We start from the raw sequence: 18294 nt of genomic DNA on the forward strand, positions 1-18294 counted from the left end.
TCAATGCACTCATTACTCTGTAGGACTGTTCATGCAATAAAATATTCTCGAAATGTTTTTAATTGATTTTCTGCCATCGGTTTTAATATATAGGAAATTCCTGTCTCCATCGTCAGTCTGGGATCCACGTTCGTGAAGTCTTTGGATTTCAAATAAGATTTTTTTTAAATAAGACAAAATAATGCAGATTGACTGGTGGCATTGACATCTCATTACTACATATGCAGGAAACGCTATTGCTTATTATCAGTCGTGTTGTTTGTTATTATCAGCTTTTATAGTAATAAGCTAAAAAATGTTTACATTTTGATGCTAATTTATTGATATTCCAGATCACTAAAAAACAAATTTGGAAATATCAGGATCGTAAGCCCACATTTGAATATTCTTTAAATGATTTCGAAATTTCCAATATAAATTAGAATCATTAATCATGTTTTTGCTAAAATGTGTCACTGTTTTGCAACGGTAGGCAATAAGGAAATCATTTTTTTTGTGCAGTAACTTGATTAGAAGCTCGGAAGGACTGAGTGCATTTAAGATCAACAAAATTGAAGATTTAAGTTGGCAGTTCGAAACTTGCTACTAGTTGTGAAAGTTGCGGTAGAAATCCACACGGTGATAGGATGATTAAAATAGTCATAAGCCAACATGGGCCAAAAGATGACACCGCTATATTATATTATATTATATTATATTATATTATATTATATTATATTATACTATATCATATGATATTTTATGACATTATATTAATTTATCCTACATTGTATTCTCATGTTATATGCTCTTCCGGCCATCAACTAACTTCAACAATTTATTTTTTTATTTTTACTGCATCGTTAAGCTTATCTTTTCGGCTGATTAAAATTTCTTGTCAGCGACAAACATTGAGTGTTAATTTCTGTTGAGTGTTAATAATGCTTTTAATTTATAAATTGAGTGTTAATTAGCCATTGGCCCCAAACCGAATTTATTAACTGGAGACTTGTGCTAAACTACACAGCCTCCGCAGAGAGGCCTTCGATCTGACGTTTGTGTGTCATCAGAAGTCCTACGTAATACTTTGTTACTACGGACATTGTTCCTGGACCACCCACCCCAAAGCTCGCGGTGTCTACAACTACTCACAATAATACTTCTATTAATACTCGCATTACTACTTCTACTAATACTCACTTAATACCATCGAGGAACCTATCTACGTCGCGGTTGATAGGAACCTACCTACGTAGAAGTTGATAATAGAACGTACCTACGAGGAAGTTGATTAGAACCTTCCTAGGTAGAAGTTGATTAGAGCCTAGCCACGTGGGCGTTGATTAGAACCTACCTATGTAAGAGTTTATTAGAACCTACCTACGCGGACGTTGATTAGAACCTACCTACGTGGACGTTGATAGGAACCTACCTACGTGGGAGTTGATTAGAACCTACCTACGTGGACGTTGATAGGAACCTACCTACGTAGGAGTTGATTAGAACCTACCTACGTGGACTTTGATTAGAACCTACCTACGTGGACGTTGATAGGAACCTACCTACGTAGGAGTTGATTACAGAACGTACCTACGAGGACTTTGAAAAGAACCTACCTACGTTTACGTTGATAGAAACCCATCTGCGTCGAGTAGGTGTATGTAGGCGTTACCTGACGCTTATTGCGTCCAGTGCACGCGTTACGTGATATTTTTGTGTGATGCCTTTAGATCGAATTGAACTATTTTCGGAGCTTTCATGCCTGCTCCATCATCACATGTTTTTCTGTTACTGCACGTAGCTCACCAGCTGCGCTATTCTATGGTTGTGGTGAGTGTAGAGGTTTGCATTTGGTGACATTATCACCATTGTAGCAGTTAAATATCCTTTCGCAGCTTTCTTACATTTCATTCTGATTTTTAGACTGTAAAGTAGATGCTAGATCACTGCCAAAAGAGTTTTTGAAGACTTGCCCCTCCATTCGCGAAGATGACGTTTGTGTAGCACTATGAATTATTAATTTGTGTCTTGAAGTTTGCTGCTATGTTGTGAATATTTTTGGTTATTATATTTAGAGTTTCTTCCCATTATATTTGACAATGTTTTCTTACAGTGATTTTTAATTGTGTGCGGCCTTTCTGACTGGCAGTTTAATAAAACTCGAACAACTAGGCAAATATTTCGGTGGTTGAGACCCAAATAAATCTTTTTGCACGAAAAGATGTCTCCCTATTTTTCGTAATTTTCTTCATTCCTAATTTCGTGATTTTGATCGCTTGGCTGATGAATCTTTAGCTAAGACAGAACCTACTTACGACTTGATAGTAGGAACCTATATATATTCACTGACGATGGGGAGCAATGCTAGAGGCCAGCATTGCCTAACGTCACATTAGATTCATATTTCATTCCGTGGGTAAAAACCCTGAAGGGCATAGCGGCCTACGAAGTCCACTGTTCAAACCATAACGCCGGTTGTCCACAACCACCACTGAAACATGCTAAAGGTCAGCAAGACCGTATACTGCATCTGGCCAAACCTCTTCCAGTCTAAGCTCTTCTGGCCTAGCCTACACAAGTTGCAACGAATTCTCCACCCAAAATAAACCTGAGCGGACGTAACCTAACCTCATTGGCTTCAGAAGTTAGATAGGCAGTTTAAATGAGCTGGTAGAGCCATTCATTGGTTGCAAGAATGTTGTGAGCCAGGAAAGCGTGAAGAGGTTAGGCCAGAGTAAGTGCGGCCGGATGCAAAACTGCCAGTTTATGAGCGGGCATGCTCAAGTATTGGCTGATGGCCTACGGTGCTATGAGCTATCGGCCTCGAAAGGAAGACTTCAAGTCATCGAATCGCGAGATGCATTGTGGGATCGGCCAGCAATGTATCACTGGTCTGGATTACGGTGTTCCAGCGTGGTGTGCGGCTTCTAGATCTGTGGCTGAGTGTAGATATTGCATGATGGGACTGGGTTACCTCAGGGAAATGAGATAGACATGTTCCTAATAGCGATTCACCTGTTGCCCTCTGTGGGTCGATCAACCTGACCATGTTTGTCCCTGCAAATTGTAGGATCAGTGCGATGCCCGCCACCCACTTTTTCTGTTGGAAAGAGAGTGTGTCATTATTTGGACATAATAATTTTCACGTATTCACATTCAAAATATTTTTAGTTAACGCCCACGATCAATCGGGCGCTGAGTAGCTTATTGGTGCTATATTTCGCGGAGCGGATGCCACGGGCAGTGAGCTGAAGCATGTATATAAATCTTAGTACGTCGTTAATAACGTTTATAGAGAAGCTTGTCCATTCACTGTATCGTCTAATGGTTTTAATCACTTCTGCAAGTACTTTATTTTTGATAGACACAGTAATATTCCTGTGTTACTTTATACCATGATATTTATAGTTTATGTTGCCGCAAACACATACAATTGACAGTATTCGAGGGCGTCGGTGTAACATATCAGTAGCCTCATTTTAGCATATGGAAGTCTTTGTACCGTTATTCACAATCTGTCGCAATGCTTCAATGGAGTAAACATTCTCTTTTTCTTGTCACTTTAAAGTTTGCAGGAACATTGTGGAGGGGGGAGAAAAACCCAGGTTCGTTTTGTTAACTGCCACGGCGACATACGTACCTTAAACGTGGCACGCCTTGGACAATAACCTATATATTTCCTGAGTAATAGAGACGAAAAAACGTCTACTAGTGTCCACAATATGGATAATATGCAGAAAATGATCTGGGAAGATTAGAAGGACAATTTTAATTTAAAATCGTCTGGAGGAGATGAAACGAACTATAGCTAAAACAGTTTAAACAGCAAATTCCTAAAATAATGAGTGTGTGTGTGTGTTATATTCACCGAAATTAAACAACTGACACGACTCTGACTGGTACGGCTCAGACTGGTACGGCTCTGACTGGTACGGCTCTGACTGGTACGGCTCTGACTGGTACGGCTCTGACCGGTACGGCTCTGACCGGTACGGCTCTGACTGGTACGGCTCTGACTGGTACGGCTCTGACTGGTACGGCTCTGACTGGTACGGCTCAGACTGGTACGGCTCTGACTGGTACGGCTCTGACTGGTACGGCTCTGACTGGTACGGCTCTGACTGGTACGACTCAGACTGGTACGGCTCAGACTGGTACGGCTCAGACTGGTACGGCTCTGACTGGTACGGCTCTGACTGGTACGGCTCTGACTGGTACGGCTCTGACTGGTACGGCTCTGACTGGTATGGCTCTGACTGGTACGGCCCTGACTGGTACGGCTCTGACTGGTACGGCCCTGACTGGTACGGCTCTGACTGGTACGACTCTGACTGGTACGTCTCTGACTGGTACGGCTCTGACTTTTACGGCTCTGACTGGTACGACTCTGACTGATACGGCTCTGACTGGTACGACTGTGACTGGTGTGACCGTAGTTTCCTAACAAAACTTCTCTAACTGCTCGCGCTGTGGGTTAAGAAAGTGTGTCACTATTTACAATAATAGTGACACAATAATAATACAATACACAATATGTCCCATTCATTTTATTGAGTGGTCGGTCCGAGCATTGCGTGCTTGTATGCGCTGTACAATCCCGCAGTGTGGCCCTCTATAATATCTCGGTAAAAAAGTACATTTTTTTACACAAAAATTCATTGATTTTCTGTGTATCCAAGCAATTGAACTCAAGGTTATTTTATTTAAAAAAATGTTCTCTGCTCCAGCTGCTACTTGGCCAATTTTAAATTCATTCTCGGAATTATATTTTTCATTTTTACAAAACCATTTATTCTGTTGTGGTACGTATCAGAAGTAACCGCTATTTTAGATACTAAAATTATGGCAAATATATTAAATGTTTTCGTTGCATTACTTGATATTTCTTGCACAAGTGTTAGCCTAACGCAAAAAAATATCACAAATATTCATATGCATCATTTTCATAACCTGTTCAATAGCTACATTTCACTGAACAATTTAACCCCTTTTTTCATTCTTGAATGTGCTTGTTTTCCGACTAGAACTCTTACTGCGAACTCGTTTTAGCTTTATTTTTTATCTCATTCATAATATGCACAATGTCTACACTTTTTTAAAAACATCATTTTATTTTGGACGATATTGATCCTTTCACTTTAAATTTTTAGGTCATTGGAGTTATTTTTTCGAAAGGAAATCTCACGTTGACTTCAAGTGCTCAGTCGAGTGCCATCTTGAAACGGTCAGTATTTCATGCTAATGATTCAGCAATAAATTCAGGGAACAACAAAGTCTCTCTTCGATTGTCTGGGTAAAACCTTTACCGAACTTTTTTCAAATGTTTGATTTGAAGGAGTTTTTCCAAAACATTTGATTTAATTTACACGTGGGGTTGACATCCCAGTCCTTCTCTCTGTAAATTTTTTGCTTAAAAAAAGTATTTACGTAGCCTGGTCCCATGTATTTGGCCCGCATGACTTGACGGAACATGAATGCGCATATGCTTCACTGAGAGAAATGAGTGGGTCTGGATGACCCACTTAGATAAGGCAACCGCGTCTAAAAAGTGATGCACTTTTTAGCGCATTTTCTCATTTATGGAAAAAAGGCGCTATTGTGCTCGTCATGTCCGTCCGTCTGTCCGTCTGTCTGTCTGAGACTTCACGTTTTCGTCGATTTTGAGAAAATGCGCTTTCTGTCACTCACTACAGTGATTACTGAGTTTTTTTTTACTCACTTGCCTCATACTTGCCTATTAATGGCCATCGAATTTCAGGCATGACTCATTTGTAGCGTCAGAAGCGATTTGACGCTATAATAAATGAGTTATACCTGAAATTTAAATTTCCAACGTAATAGTTCAGCAATTCACTCACAAATGGAAGAAGTGAGTAAAAAAAAGTGCATCGCTGTTTGTACACTGTTGACTCATCTAACTGGGTCATCCAGACCCACACATTTTTCTCAGTATTTAGACGGCCTGAGAAATTTGCCCTCCGATTTCTTCTTATTTCCTCGTATAAAGTAGAAATGATGGATACCATTAGCCAAAAAATAATTGTTTGAAACAAATATTTGTCCGTAAATGTGCATAATAAACAATTGACCTAAACACGATTTCAAGTTAATATTAATGAGAATCTTCATTTAATGTTCGAACTTTGTTTCACTTTCTAAAAATACGTTCAACTGAAGCAGCGTAGCTCGAAAAAATATTGAAATGATTCAGCTTTGATAATTCTTTTGAATTTCTTTATCCTGCCAAGTTATAAAATACATATTTATTTGATTTTAAACTTTATTTTATATTGTTTGAATTTTTGCACAAACTTTCTAACAAAGGATTGAATTTCTCACAAGAGGAATTCTTGCACGAAGTCATCTATAAATTGATCTATATGTAATTACAAGGTATGAAAGGCGACATCTATACCATACCTTAAAAAAATATAACTCAGTACTCGATCACTGCAGTGAGTGACAGAGAGCGCATTGTCTCGTCGACGAAAACGTGAAGTCACGGACGGACGCACAGACAGATAGACGGACGGACGAACATGACGAGCACAATAGCGCCTTTTTCTCCATAAATGAGAAAATGCGCTAAAAAAGCCTAACGCGGATGTGACTAAATGATTGCTAGAAATACATGCTTGAAGAATGCTTGATGGAACGATTGAATGATTGGTTGAAAAAAATGCTGGAAATGAAGCTCAGTAATATTTTAAAATCGCTTCCATGGATTTGTCACTAAAGCTAGAATTGGTTGACAGTTTGGTACGCCGTATTTGGAAGATGCTGCTGCTAAGTGGCGCCTCAGTGCATGGCGAAAAAAATAGCAAATAAGTTTTTGCGACGACTGTTGATTTGTCTTCAGGAATCGTTCCAAACTTCTAGAAAATTTTGCAGCAGTAACATTTTGATATTTAGTTAAAACAACACTTTTTTTCCTGTGTGTGTATTAATTACTTTTAAAATGGAAATAAAATTTTTAGGAAGTCAGAAATACTAAAAAAAAGTCACGGATTTTGCGACGACTGTTGATATGTCTTCAGGAATCGTTCCAAACTTCTAGAAAATTTTGCAGCAGTAACATTTTGATATTTAGTTAAAACATCACTCTTTTTGTGTGTGTATTAATTACTTTTAAAATGGAAATAAAATTTTGGGAAAGTCAAGAATGCTCAGAAAAAGTTACGGAGACATTATAAACCGGATAATGTCCCCATGACTTTTTTTACACCGAATTTGTGCAGCAAATTTGTGGCAGAGAAGCAAAGCTCTGAGTAAAATTTGATTGGGTCGATTTTAAAGCATTTTTTAAAGATGATAAGATGCTGGACAAAATGTGAGCTGGTGATAACCAACATGGAGGGCTAACCGACGTTTGTTTTCCCTCAGCCTCCACCAAGGAAGGACGGTGGACGTCGAGCTCGTAGATCTGCATGGGCGTCTTTGGGAGAATCTAGTTCTTCTCTGAGCATTTTTTTTCTTTAAACTTAAAATAAAGGACGAAACATACGATTGTTCACTTATTTTTGCACCAACGAATATAAAGGACGAACTAAAAGTTGAACTTTCATGTTTTTTGTGTAGTGATGGCATTCGAGAACGAAACTGAAGTTTTGGCTTATATATGTAGATTAATTTTGAATTAAATTTTATGGTCATTTTCCGCGAAGCTTAATAGCAAACTTCAGTACCGCTTTGCTATAAAGTTTCATGAGTCGCGTGAAGGTTGCTGAAAAAGCAATGAAGATAATTTTGAAAATTTAAAGTTACCGTCTTTCAAGTTAATTTCAGCAACTCATGTCAAGATGCATTTTAATTAGTATTTTTTTACAGTAATAAAAAAAATTTGCATACCAATCGAAATTGGTCGTTTTGCGTATTTAAATTACCAGTCCATATCCAGAATTGATAATCGGTAAAAATTTCGGCACGAAATCAATGAGTTAAATTTGCTCTGCTTTAGTAATGAAGGTGAGTGTGTTCAGCAGTTTTTTGAATAATTCTATAAGAAAATTTTCTGTATGAGTTCTAGTTCATAGGTTTACAGCTATTTGTGTATTACATGGCTAGAGATCTAAGAATAATATTTTCAACCTCCGTCCACTGGCCACATCTGGACCGCGATGTTCGCTCACTCTAATAGAATAGAATAGAAGTGTCGGCACTGAAGAAATAGGCCCATGGCCTGTTGCCGATTCTTGTTCATAGAATATAATAGAAGTGTCGGCACTGAAGAAATAGGCCCATGGCCTGTTGCCGATTCTTGTACTCGTGACTTGATTCCACAAGGGATCCAGCCTTATGAACCCGATCTTTCCATAACTGACGAATTGATTGAGATAGCTGCTGGACTTATTGCCTGGTCCGTAAGGTGCTAGGCATTTCAAGACTGGACATATGCTCCTGCATAGCTTCGTCTAATCTGTCCTTGAAGGCGTTCATACTCGGAGCGTCAACGATGCTATCAGGGAGGCTGTTCCACATGTCGGTGACTCGAAGCGAGAAGAAATGTTGTAGCATGGATGTGTTACAACGTAGTTTTTTTAGTTTATAGCCGATACCCCTGGTGTTGGTTCTTGTTTCAAAATCCAGTAATCCTCTGAGACCTTAATGGTATTTCACACGGCATATCACAACCTTGCATGATTGTACTAGCAGTTTCGTTAGGTTTTCTAAGTACCATATTTAAATCCTAATATTCACACTACAAATCACAATATTCACCATTTAATTATTAGCGGTTTCAGCGTTTAGTAGGCCGTAGGCCTGTCGCCGATTTTTAACATCGCAGAACACACACGGCATTTTGCGGTCTCGAACTCGCAATTCACTGCTATAATTCTGCTGTGCTTAACCGCCCGGCCTCCTCGCCGATTCTGACCAGAAACTTTCGCACAGAGCTGGGATCGAACCCGAGCCTCTCTGCTCGAATCCTAGTACTCTGCACTTTAACCACTGGGCCAACCTGCCTATACCTTAGGAATGAATTTAAATGCGGAAATCGGGTCATCGATGTCTAAGCGTTGACTTCGTACAGAGAGGATTGAAATCGTGAATTATGATTAGCAACCGACGTTTGAAATAATGAGATATCATTATAACCGACCATGAGGTCACGATCGACTGTCGGTAATGTGTGTTTTCAATAGTTGGTGAGCTATTATTTCTTATTCTATTTTTAGTGAAAATTGGAATCAAGTCATTGTTTTAAATCTTTCGTTTTAAATTTTTGTGTTTCAAGTCTTCCGATAATGAGGCGCATCAATTGTAACAGAAAACCTGCATAATTATGTTGTTCATTGTGCTTGGTCTATTAAAAATACTATTAATTAACCGATCATCAATTAAATTTTTTCTGTCACAGGTCAACTTGATACTCACAGTCATCGTGATGATGGCTACCCAAATCCAAGGCTACGTTCAACAAGTAAATCTGCCGCCGTCGGAGGAGTCCTACAAAATATTGTTCATGGTGCCTGGGAACTTCCCCAGTCATGTGAAAATAATCCTTACGGTTGCCACAGCCCTCGCTGACCGAGGGCATCAGGTGAGAGCAGCTCCAAGAGCCATACTTTCAAAACTCGCTAAGTGAACGTAAGTACTTACGCTCTATTTTCTTGTCCATAATTGGTGGATTTTGCTCGATAGGCCGTCAATGATTAGCTAATGAACTTACGATCTCTTAACTTTTTTGAAGGAGCTCAGGAGCTCTACTATCAAAGTCACAAATGCACGTAGTGGCTTAAATACAAGTAGCAGCCGAAGTACTTTATTTATTGTAGGGTCTAAAGTACAAGTATATAAAGGTCTTCATACACGTAGCGGCCAAAGAACACGTAGCGAAGCAAGTACACAAACGGGCTTAGTGCACTATATAGCGGCCCAAACACATGTAGCGGCCTATGTGTACATAGTAATTAATTGCCAGAACAGTTGCAACGTCCTCATAAATCCGGTAGTTTATAAATTTATAGCTGGATAAATTGATAGCGATAGCAGTACGATAGCTGAAGCTGAAGATAGCTGAAGCTGGCAATAGCTGAAGCTCTGGCTGAAAATTTACAAACAACCTGATTTGTTAAGGGCGTTGAAACTGTTTTCGTAATTCAAGCTTTGATTTTCAATCTGTATTAGCTCAAGTACACATATCGGCCTATGTTCACGTATCGGCCTTATATAGCTGTCGCGAACGGAATAGGTGCACGAACGGGCTTGGTAAACTTAACGGTCTGAATACACGCAGTAGCCAAATAAGTACTTGTAGTAGCCGTAGTGCACGTAACGGCATATTTATCGTCATTGATTTATGTGTCAAGTTGAACAGCCGTCAGTGATTGGCTGACGAAGTTATAAAGTCGTACATATTTTTAATTTTTGTCTGACCCCAGGGTTCCACTTTCAATCCATGCACGTTTCGATGACGAATTTGTCTGTTCATGTATAGTGTGCTGCATTCATGTGTCATTCACCACTAACGTTCAAATGCGACAATTCTATCCAAGGTTTCAACTCAATACTTTATAGTCTAGCAGCATGGGCTTATGATAGAAATTATTTACATGTATGCTTAAATTATCAAATTGTGAGCATATCATCCGATTTCCTTCAAATTCATTTTTTATTGTAAAACAGGGAGAAATAAAAAAATCGATATCGGACATCGCTATTTTTGAGGTATAAATCAATTATTGCTTCCTTCTAAGTAATATATTTTGAAATTATATATGTAGATATTATAAATTATTATCAAACATAATACATATATATTATAATTATCTATAATATATATTATATATATACATATTATATATTTATAAGTCCACACTAAATAACTTGACATAACAAACATCAAACAAACGTTGGTGTTTTTCCTCGGCTGTTATGTCGTCGACATGGCAACCTGTCTTTGAGCACACCGGGGAAATTGTGTGGGTGGTTCACTCCTAAGAAATGTTGATGAAGTTGCAATAACATTGCGGTGCGATGACAGATGTTGGTTAACGGATATCTGGCGTTCAGTATATATACATATTATATATTTATAAGTCCACTTATCCGGACTTTAATTTTATATTCGCTTCCAGTTGTTAAGTACAAACTAATTGCAGAGTACGCAACCGGACGCGATTTTGTCCGGGTTTCTAACCCTTGTCCGGTAATGTTACCAATTCTGTCCGGTTATTGCTGGATATATATAGATAAACATATATAAATTTTTTATCTTCCATCAATTTCACCTTCTAAAAGACCGATAATATATTGTTTGATCTTGGAATATAGGTGCTGTGAATCATTTTATTCGCGTGACTTTCATTTATGTTGAGTTTTTCCGTGTACCAATGAAAATGTTTGGTGAGAAGTAAAAAGTACGTGGACTATAAACAGGTCGTAAACTGAGTCATATTATTGACTCATAATTACTCCAGTAAGACGTAAGCTAGATTTATCCGCCTATCTAGCACGTTATAGATCTTTTGTAGATCGCTGGATGTGAAATTCGAATTTCATCGTTTATTTGAGCGCAGAAAGGTAAAAAAATTCCTATTTCACGTTTATTATCTCATTATTTTTCCAATTTTTGATATAGATAATGTACCAATTGCCGTTTTTCCATTACAGATCTCGGTGATCGGCGGCTCACTCGCTACTCAGCATCCCAACATCACATATTTATACAACCCCGATTTCAGTGAAGCCATTAAAAAGTATAAATATTTTGATACCGCTGGCGATGGCTGGAAGCACATAGAGCACACGAGGAATCTGATCGCTTCTGCTTTTGAATCTGCGTACGCATCCGAGGAGTTCATGGATGTTTACCGACGGCGGAAAGAATTTGACCTCATGGTGGTCGATCATTTGGCCTTAATTGTGGGTTTACATGAAAGTTGTGTTTTGTATACCTCCATTTTTTACATTTTAGTCTAACATTTATAGCTGCGTTGCATGTGAAATCGCTCTCAGTCGAGGAATAGTTGAGAGATTTAGACTAGGAGAATTGTCTTAGAATAGAATAGAATAGAAGTGTCGGCACTGAAGAAATAGGCCCATGGCCTGTTACCGATTCTTGAATTTTTCGTGACTTGATTTACAAGGGGTCCGGCCTTTGGAACCCGATCTTTCCATAACTGACGATTGATTGAGATAGCTGCTGGACTTATTGCCTGGTCCGTAATTTGCTAGACATTTTAAGACTAAACATATGCTCCTGCATAGCATCGTCTAGTCTGTTCTTGAAGGCGTTCATACTCGGAGCGTCAACGATGCTATCAGGGAGGCTGTTCCACATGTCGGTGACTCGAAGCGAGAAGAAATGTTGTCGCATGGATGTGTTACAACGCAGTTTTTTTAGTCTATAGCCGTGGCCCCTGGTGTTGGTTCTTGTTTCAAATTCTAGTAATCCTTCTGGGACCTTGTATAAGCCATGATGTATACTTGTATGCTTCAATGAGGTCCCCACGCAGACGTCGATAACTGAGGCTTGTCTTGAATTGTATCGGTTTGAGCAGTAGATGGAGGATATCGTTTGTCCAATTACGTGGGTGGCATTATGTTACTGAATAACGGGCAGTTGACTAGGCTTCAAAGTTTCCCTTTGTTTAGTACATATTCGTGTGTGTGTTCATGTGAACGAAAAGTCAAACTATATAGTTTCGTGTCGTTAAGTTTTAAATAATTTTATTCAACCAATGAAGTTTTTGCAGTTATTTTGACACCATTATGAACGGATAATTAAACGAAATAGTTTCGTTTACCTTTCAAGTTGAATTTAGCGATCATTGTGCTATAGATTCGCAACTTTGTAACCCTATGTGATTCATTCTTACAGATCAATTAATGCACTAAAATTGCCAAATTCCTCGACATAAGTAATTTGATATTTTTCAATATTACAAACAGAAGTTTTTATCTCCAGGGCCTGGCACCATTCCTGCATGAGAGTCCCTTCATAATATACTGTACGACGATGTTGAATCCACTGCAAAGCGCCAACATTGGCAACATTCACAGTCCCGCAGTTCTGTCGAGTTCCGTAACAGACTACAGGCAACCGTACTCAGCTTTGGACCGCTTGAGAAATCTTTTCGCGACCCTGGCGTTCGCTGTTATTTGGAGTATTATCCTGAGATCAAAAGTCGACTCTGAAGTGGCAAGTTGTTGCAAATGTATTATGCGAAGAAAAATAAATACGTTAATAAATAACTTAGAAGTATATTTGTTGCAATTGTGTTTCCAAAACGTATTTCCATCAAAACACAAGAATTTGACGCGCTGTGTTATTAGTTTGTGGTCAAAATTATTAAAGGATCATTTATCAATCTTGCCTCTGGCAGACCCGAACCCTAGGGCATGTAAATCGTGTGTGCTTTTCATTCCGATATTTCAAAATTTAATGTCTGTCTTCCGTTGTGGTGCAGATTTCCAAGCGGTTTCCTGATGTGCCATCTTCGTACGAGCTGGAAAAGAATGCAAGTCTTACTCTAATAAATACTCACTTCTCGCTCGACGGGCCAATTCCTCTGTTGCCCAACCAAGTCATGGTCGCCGGCATGCTGCTGCGACCCGAGCGTCCTCTACCAGAGGTATTAACTACACATGCGATGCTTGGACATTGTGTCACTATAGTGGCTGCTAGTACAACTTTCAAATGCTTAAGATATTGTTTCACTGTAGTGGCGGCCAGTACAACTTTGAAATTTGTATGACATTGTGTCACTATAGTGGCTGCCTGTACAACTTTCGAATGCTTAAGACATTGTGTCATATAGTGGCGGCCAGTAGCTACAACTTTCAAATGCTTAAGATATTGTTTCACTGTTGTGGCGACCAGTACAACTTTCAAATTTTTATGACATTGTGTCACTATAGTGGCGGCCAGTACGACTTTCAAATTCTTGGACACTGTGTCACTATAGTAGCCGCCAGTACAACTTTCGAATTCTTGGACATAGTATCACTATAGTGGCGGCCAGTACAACTTTCAAATACTTAATGCCAGTAATTATCCTACTACTGGCATCCTGTAAAGGGTTATTGGATCCTTCCCTAGTCATGCAGTAGCACCTATGCACGAGGCAAAAGCATCGTAAATAGTGACAGAATTTGAATGTTTTACTGGACGCTTCTACTGTCCCGCTGTACAAGTACTTACGAGTACTCTTCCTTGACTTGTTCGATTTATTTATTAAATGAAAATACAAGAGATTCTGCAGGAAAGTCGTGTTGTTTATATCACAAAAGTTTTTAATTGACGTTTTTTGTGCCTACGAGCTATATTTAGCGTGCTTTTTTTAACATTAATACTCAGCTTAGTTCTGAACTTATGTCTGACTGTCTCATCAAAATTAGCGATCAGAGTCATTATTTCATATATTAACGATCGGCTAGCTGGAAATTCTTAAGAATAAAATACTTTGTAATGTTGTAAGCAATGTTCCCTGATGATACAGAATGTTTGCTATTGCATACAAATGTGAAATTATGAAAATGTGAAAACAAATTACCCATGTTTCTATCACAAATAACGCATTTACCAAATTCCATTTTGAATTAATGTATTGCCTTCAGTGACCAAGCAGTATTAGGTTACTCAATCTATGAGATGCATTTACCTTCATCGGAATAATCAAGAATTTGTCGTAGTTAGAGAAAATTTTCTTATGAATAAAAGTGATCCTTTTCCATCAGAAAATCGACAGCTTTGTTCGAGGCAACGCTTCAACGATCCTGTTTAGCACGGGCACTTTCATTCGTCTGAACACTATGCCAAAGAAGTTAAAGGAAATGTTCTTCTCGGTCTTTTCAAAGTTGCCGTACAAAATCGTTATGAAGTATCACGCTGAACCAGGGGAGTTTACAAATGTAACAAATATTCACTTCTTGGACTGGATACCTCAGAGTGACATATTAGGTAAGCTTATTCTACAGCCTATTCATATGCCATTATAGAATAAAATAGAATATGAGTGTCGGCACTGAAGAAATAGGCCCATGCCCTGTTGCCGATTCTTATTTTTTTTCGTGACTTGATTCACAAGGGATCCGGCCTTTGGAACGCGATATTTCCATAACTGACGAAAGATTGAGGTAGCTGCTGGACTTATTGATGCCATTACAATTGGATACCTTCTAATACATTTCATAAGGAGAAAAATTCACCTGGACTGGTTGTAAACTTTATGAAAAGTATTGACCCAAGTATGCTGTATCTGAAATTCTTGTTACTCATACCTATTATCAAATGTTATCGTAGGTAATGAAATGTGTCTTCAATTGACGACTGCGCAACTTTCAATATTGGTTGTTATTTCGTCGAAAATTAGGCAAGATACTCAGTAGGAAATTACTAAAAGTTCCGTATTTATAAAAATTGAAATAAATTTCTGCATATTGTAGGGGGAAAATTTTAAAATATCAGTTTCGACTGAAAATCACTGTGAACGCTTTCAAAATGAAATTTGGGGTTGAAAACTGTTCATGATTAAATCATTGAATGTGAATTAATGAATGACAAATTATTCAATTAAGTTGAACAATGTTCAAAACGGGAATTTTAATTTGTAAATCAACTACAAAATTTAACTGATCAACTCTACGTTCTCAGCCCACGCCAACACGAAGCTGTTCATCAGCCACTGCGGTGTCAACGGTGTTCAAGAGGCCGTCTATTACGGAGTGCCGATGATATGCATTCCTGTGCAGGGAGACCATCATAAAATGGCTGAAATGGTTCATCATAGAGGCCTGGGAATACGACTAGAATGGAAGAAATTTTCAGAAGAGATCCTAAATCAATCAATCCATGAAATAATAACAAATACCAGGTAGATACTTTATTATATAATAATAATATAGCGGTTTTTGTGTTTATTAGGCCGTAGGCCTGTCGCCGATCTTAGCATTACAGAAAGTCCACAGCTTGTTGCAGGCTTGAACTCGCAACTCACTACATCAAATTTTCTTTGCTTGAATGCCCGGCCTCCTTGCCGATTCTGACCAGAAACTGGCGCACAGAGCTGGGATCGAACCCGTTCCTCCCTGCTGCAATCTTGGTACTCTGAACTGTAACCACTGGGCCACCCTGCAATAGATGCTAGATCAATTATGCATGATGCCAATCTGCAAAATATATAAAATAATAATCGAAAAATTTTAAACTCAGCACGTTTTTTTATAAATGAAATTCTAAATTTGAAATGTATTTTTTGGAGGTGTCGAGTATTAGCAAATGAATGACTTTTTATGCGGTAAAATTCGTATATTTTTTTAGACATTCATCACAAATGCGTGAAATTTTAATCAATATTATGAATTTATTCTCAAAGATTTTATTTGGAGTGCAAAAATAAGGTTTTGCACCGTCAAATCTAAAGCTGAATTTGTAAATTCTCTATAATTTTAGTATATTACTTTTCACACGCGGAGCTGGTGATCATATATTTTGAGACTAATGTGTACAATTTCAATATTTCATTTACATGAACAAATTTATGTCTAACATATACATGGCTAACATGAACAATTTTATCCCCCGCAGCTACCGAGACAAAGTTCATGAAGTTTCATTGATGTGGAGGGACCAGATGGAAAGTCCCCTGCAAAGAGCCGTATACTGGGTGGAATACGTTGCTAGGTTCAGAGGTGCACCGCATCTCAGATCTCCAGCCATGGATTTGAGTTTGATACAGATATTCTATTTGGATTTGCTACTTGTAATTCATTTATTTATGTACGTGACGTATAGAATTGTATTCCGACGACCAAGTTTCCATTTCAGCTCGATGTATCGAAATTTGAAGAGATTCTTTGGTTTCAGCCAAGAAGGAGCTCGGTTGAAAATAGAGTAGTGTTTCACAAAGCATAACTGTAGCTGCGAGCATTATTGAACGTGTTTAGCTTCTTCTTGTATATGAAAACTTGAAAGTTGATTATTTTGGCTGAAATAAAACGGAATTGTCCATTAGAAAAAGGCTAGTTGGACGGAATCAAAGCATCCTTTAATATCAGTGTCCCTGCATGCTGAAGTCTAGCCTGCACGTTAGCTACCCTGCATGCTGAAGTCTAGCCTGCACGTTAGCTACCATGAAGTCTTGCTGACATTTGCTGTACTGTTTATACATTAACGTCGTCGACTTAAAGTGCATAACTTACTCCCGCCACCTATCAATGTTATCAATTCTGATGCTCTTTATTGGAAAGAAATTTGCCATAGCAAGCATTTGAATCCTAATTATAGGAATTTTATTACTTTTTCGGTAAAATTATTTACCGAAAAAGTAATTCACGAGTTTATTTAACTGCAATCTTTTAGCATGAAAATTGCCAAAGATAGCCAAGCCCCAAAAACAGCAGATCAGTGGTCATGACTGGCAGGAGCGATTGAGGTGAAATGAGATTGAAATTGAATAGCACAGCCAACCGAAAATATTATATGAATATAGCCGGTGCATGCGTAGCGAATGATCGTTTTCAATATTATTTATTTATAAGTGGTCGATAAACATTCATTCAACAGTGACACATCAATTATCAGTGTTCACTTTTAAAAATTTAACATGATAGTCAAAAATACGTTCAGAAATTCTTTCCATACATGAACGGTGATTAGTTATAATATTGTACTACAGAAGTGTTAACACTATGACCCAAATTCTTTCCAAGTAAATGTTTTATGACATTTGTATTATATGGTACCAACGATCATCCTAGGAACTGCCCTTGAAACTGGGGAAACTCACAACTGTAAAGTTCACCCATGGGTGGTGTGGATGCGCATTTTTTTATTCTTTATGCCCAGATTTTTTAGTTATTTTCATCTGAAAAATATTATTCTTTATTTATTAGCGTTGCAGTTAAATAAATGATGGCACGCAGTTGTGTGCTTGACTTTTCGGAATTTTTTTTCCATAATTCTTATTAGCTCATCAATTCATCTAGTAAGTATTGAGTTTAAATATTCTCAGTTCTCTAGTATAATCCTAATTATGTTGTTTTTAGGCTATTTCCTAATTTTGTAAAGACATGATTTTATAGATTTTTGGCATCCGTGTCTTAAAAGGAGCTGAAATTCTTCGGTCATGCGGAATGATAAGTACTGACGAGAGTAAAGTGGAATCGGTTGCGGACTTGCGGTTCTGCCTTCGCTAAATTGGTTCCTCGAGATTTTAAAATTTTAACTGGACTTACGTTGTTAGCTAATATTAGGCTGTATGTATTTTATCTAGACTGAAGTTCCATCGCTGATTACTATGGCCAATGCGTTTGATTCGTCCGACGAAGAAGATAGATTTGCTGAGAATGATATCCAAACTTTGAAAGTTG

At 38.2% G+C, this 18294-nt stretch overlaps 1 protein-coding gene across 2 annotated transcripts; it reads left to right on the plus strand.

Annotated features, from left to right (window-relative positions):
- The first annotated feature begins 1777 nt into the window (after window positions 1-1777).
- LOC108666244 (UDP-glycosyltransferase UGT5) lies at window positions 1778-17864 on the plus strand. 2 transcript variants are annotated; one of them, XM_047882551.1, is made up of 8 exons: window positions 1778-1809; window positions 9338-9520; window positions 11593-11844; window positions 12890-13123; window positions 13392-13556; window positions 14662-14884; window positions 15578-15797; window positions 16511-17864. In XM_047882551.1, exons 1-8 carry the CDS (start codon window positions 1801-1803, stop codon window positions 16818-16820), a joined length of 1596 nt encoding a protein of 531 aa, XP_047738507.1. In that variant the 5' UTR covers window positions 1778-1800; the 3' UTR covers window positions 16821-17864. The 2 variants fall into 2 exon arrangements, with proteins under 2 accessions (XP_047738507.1, XP_018008568.1); XM_018153079.2 differs by lacking the exon at window positions 1778-1809 and adding an exon at window positions 7805-7944.
- Window positions 17865-18294: the final 430 nt, after the last annotated feature.

This window comes from Hyalella azteca, unplaced genomic scaffold (assembly GCF_000764305.2).
Source record: "Hyalella azteca isolate HAZT.00-mixed unplaced genomic scaffold, Hazt_2.0.2 contig10701, whole genome shotgun sequence".
Taxonomy (NCBI): domain Eukaryota; kingdom Metazoa; phylum Arthropoda; class Malacostraca; order Amphipoda; family Hyalellidae; genus Hyalella; species Hyalella azteca.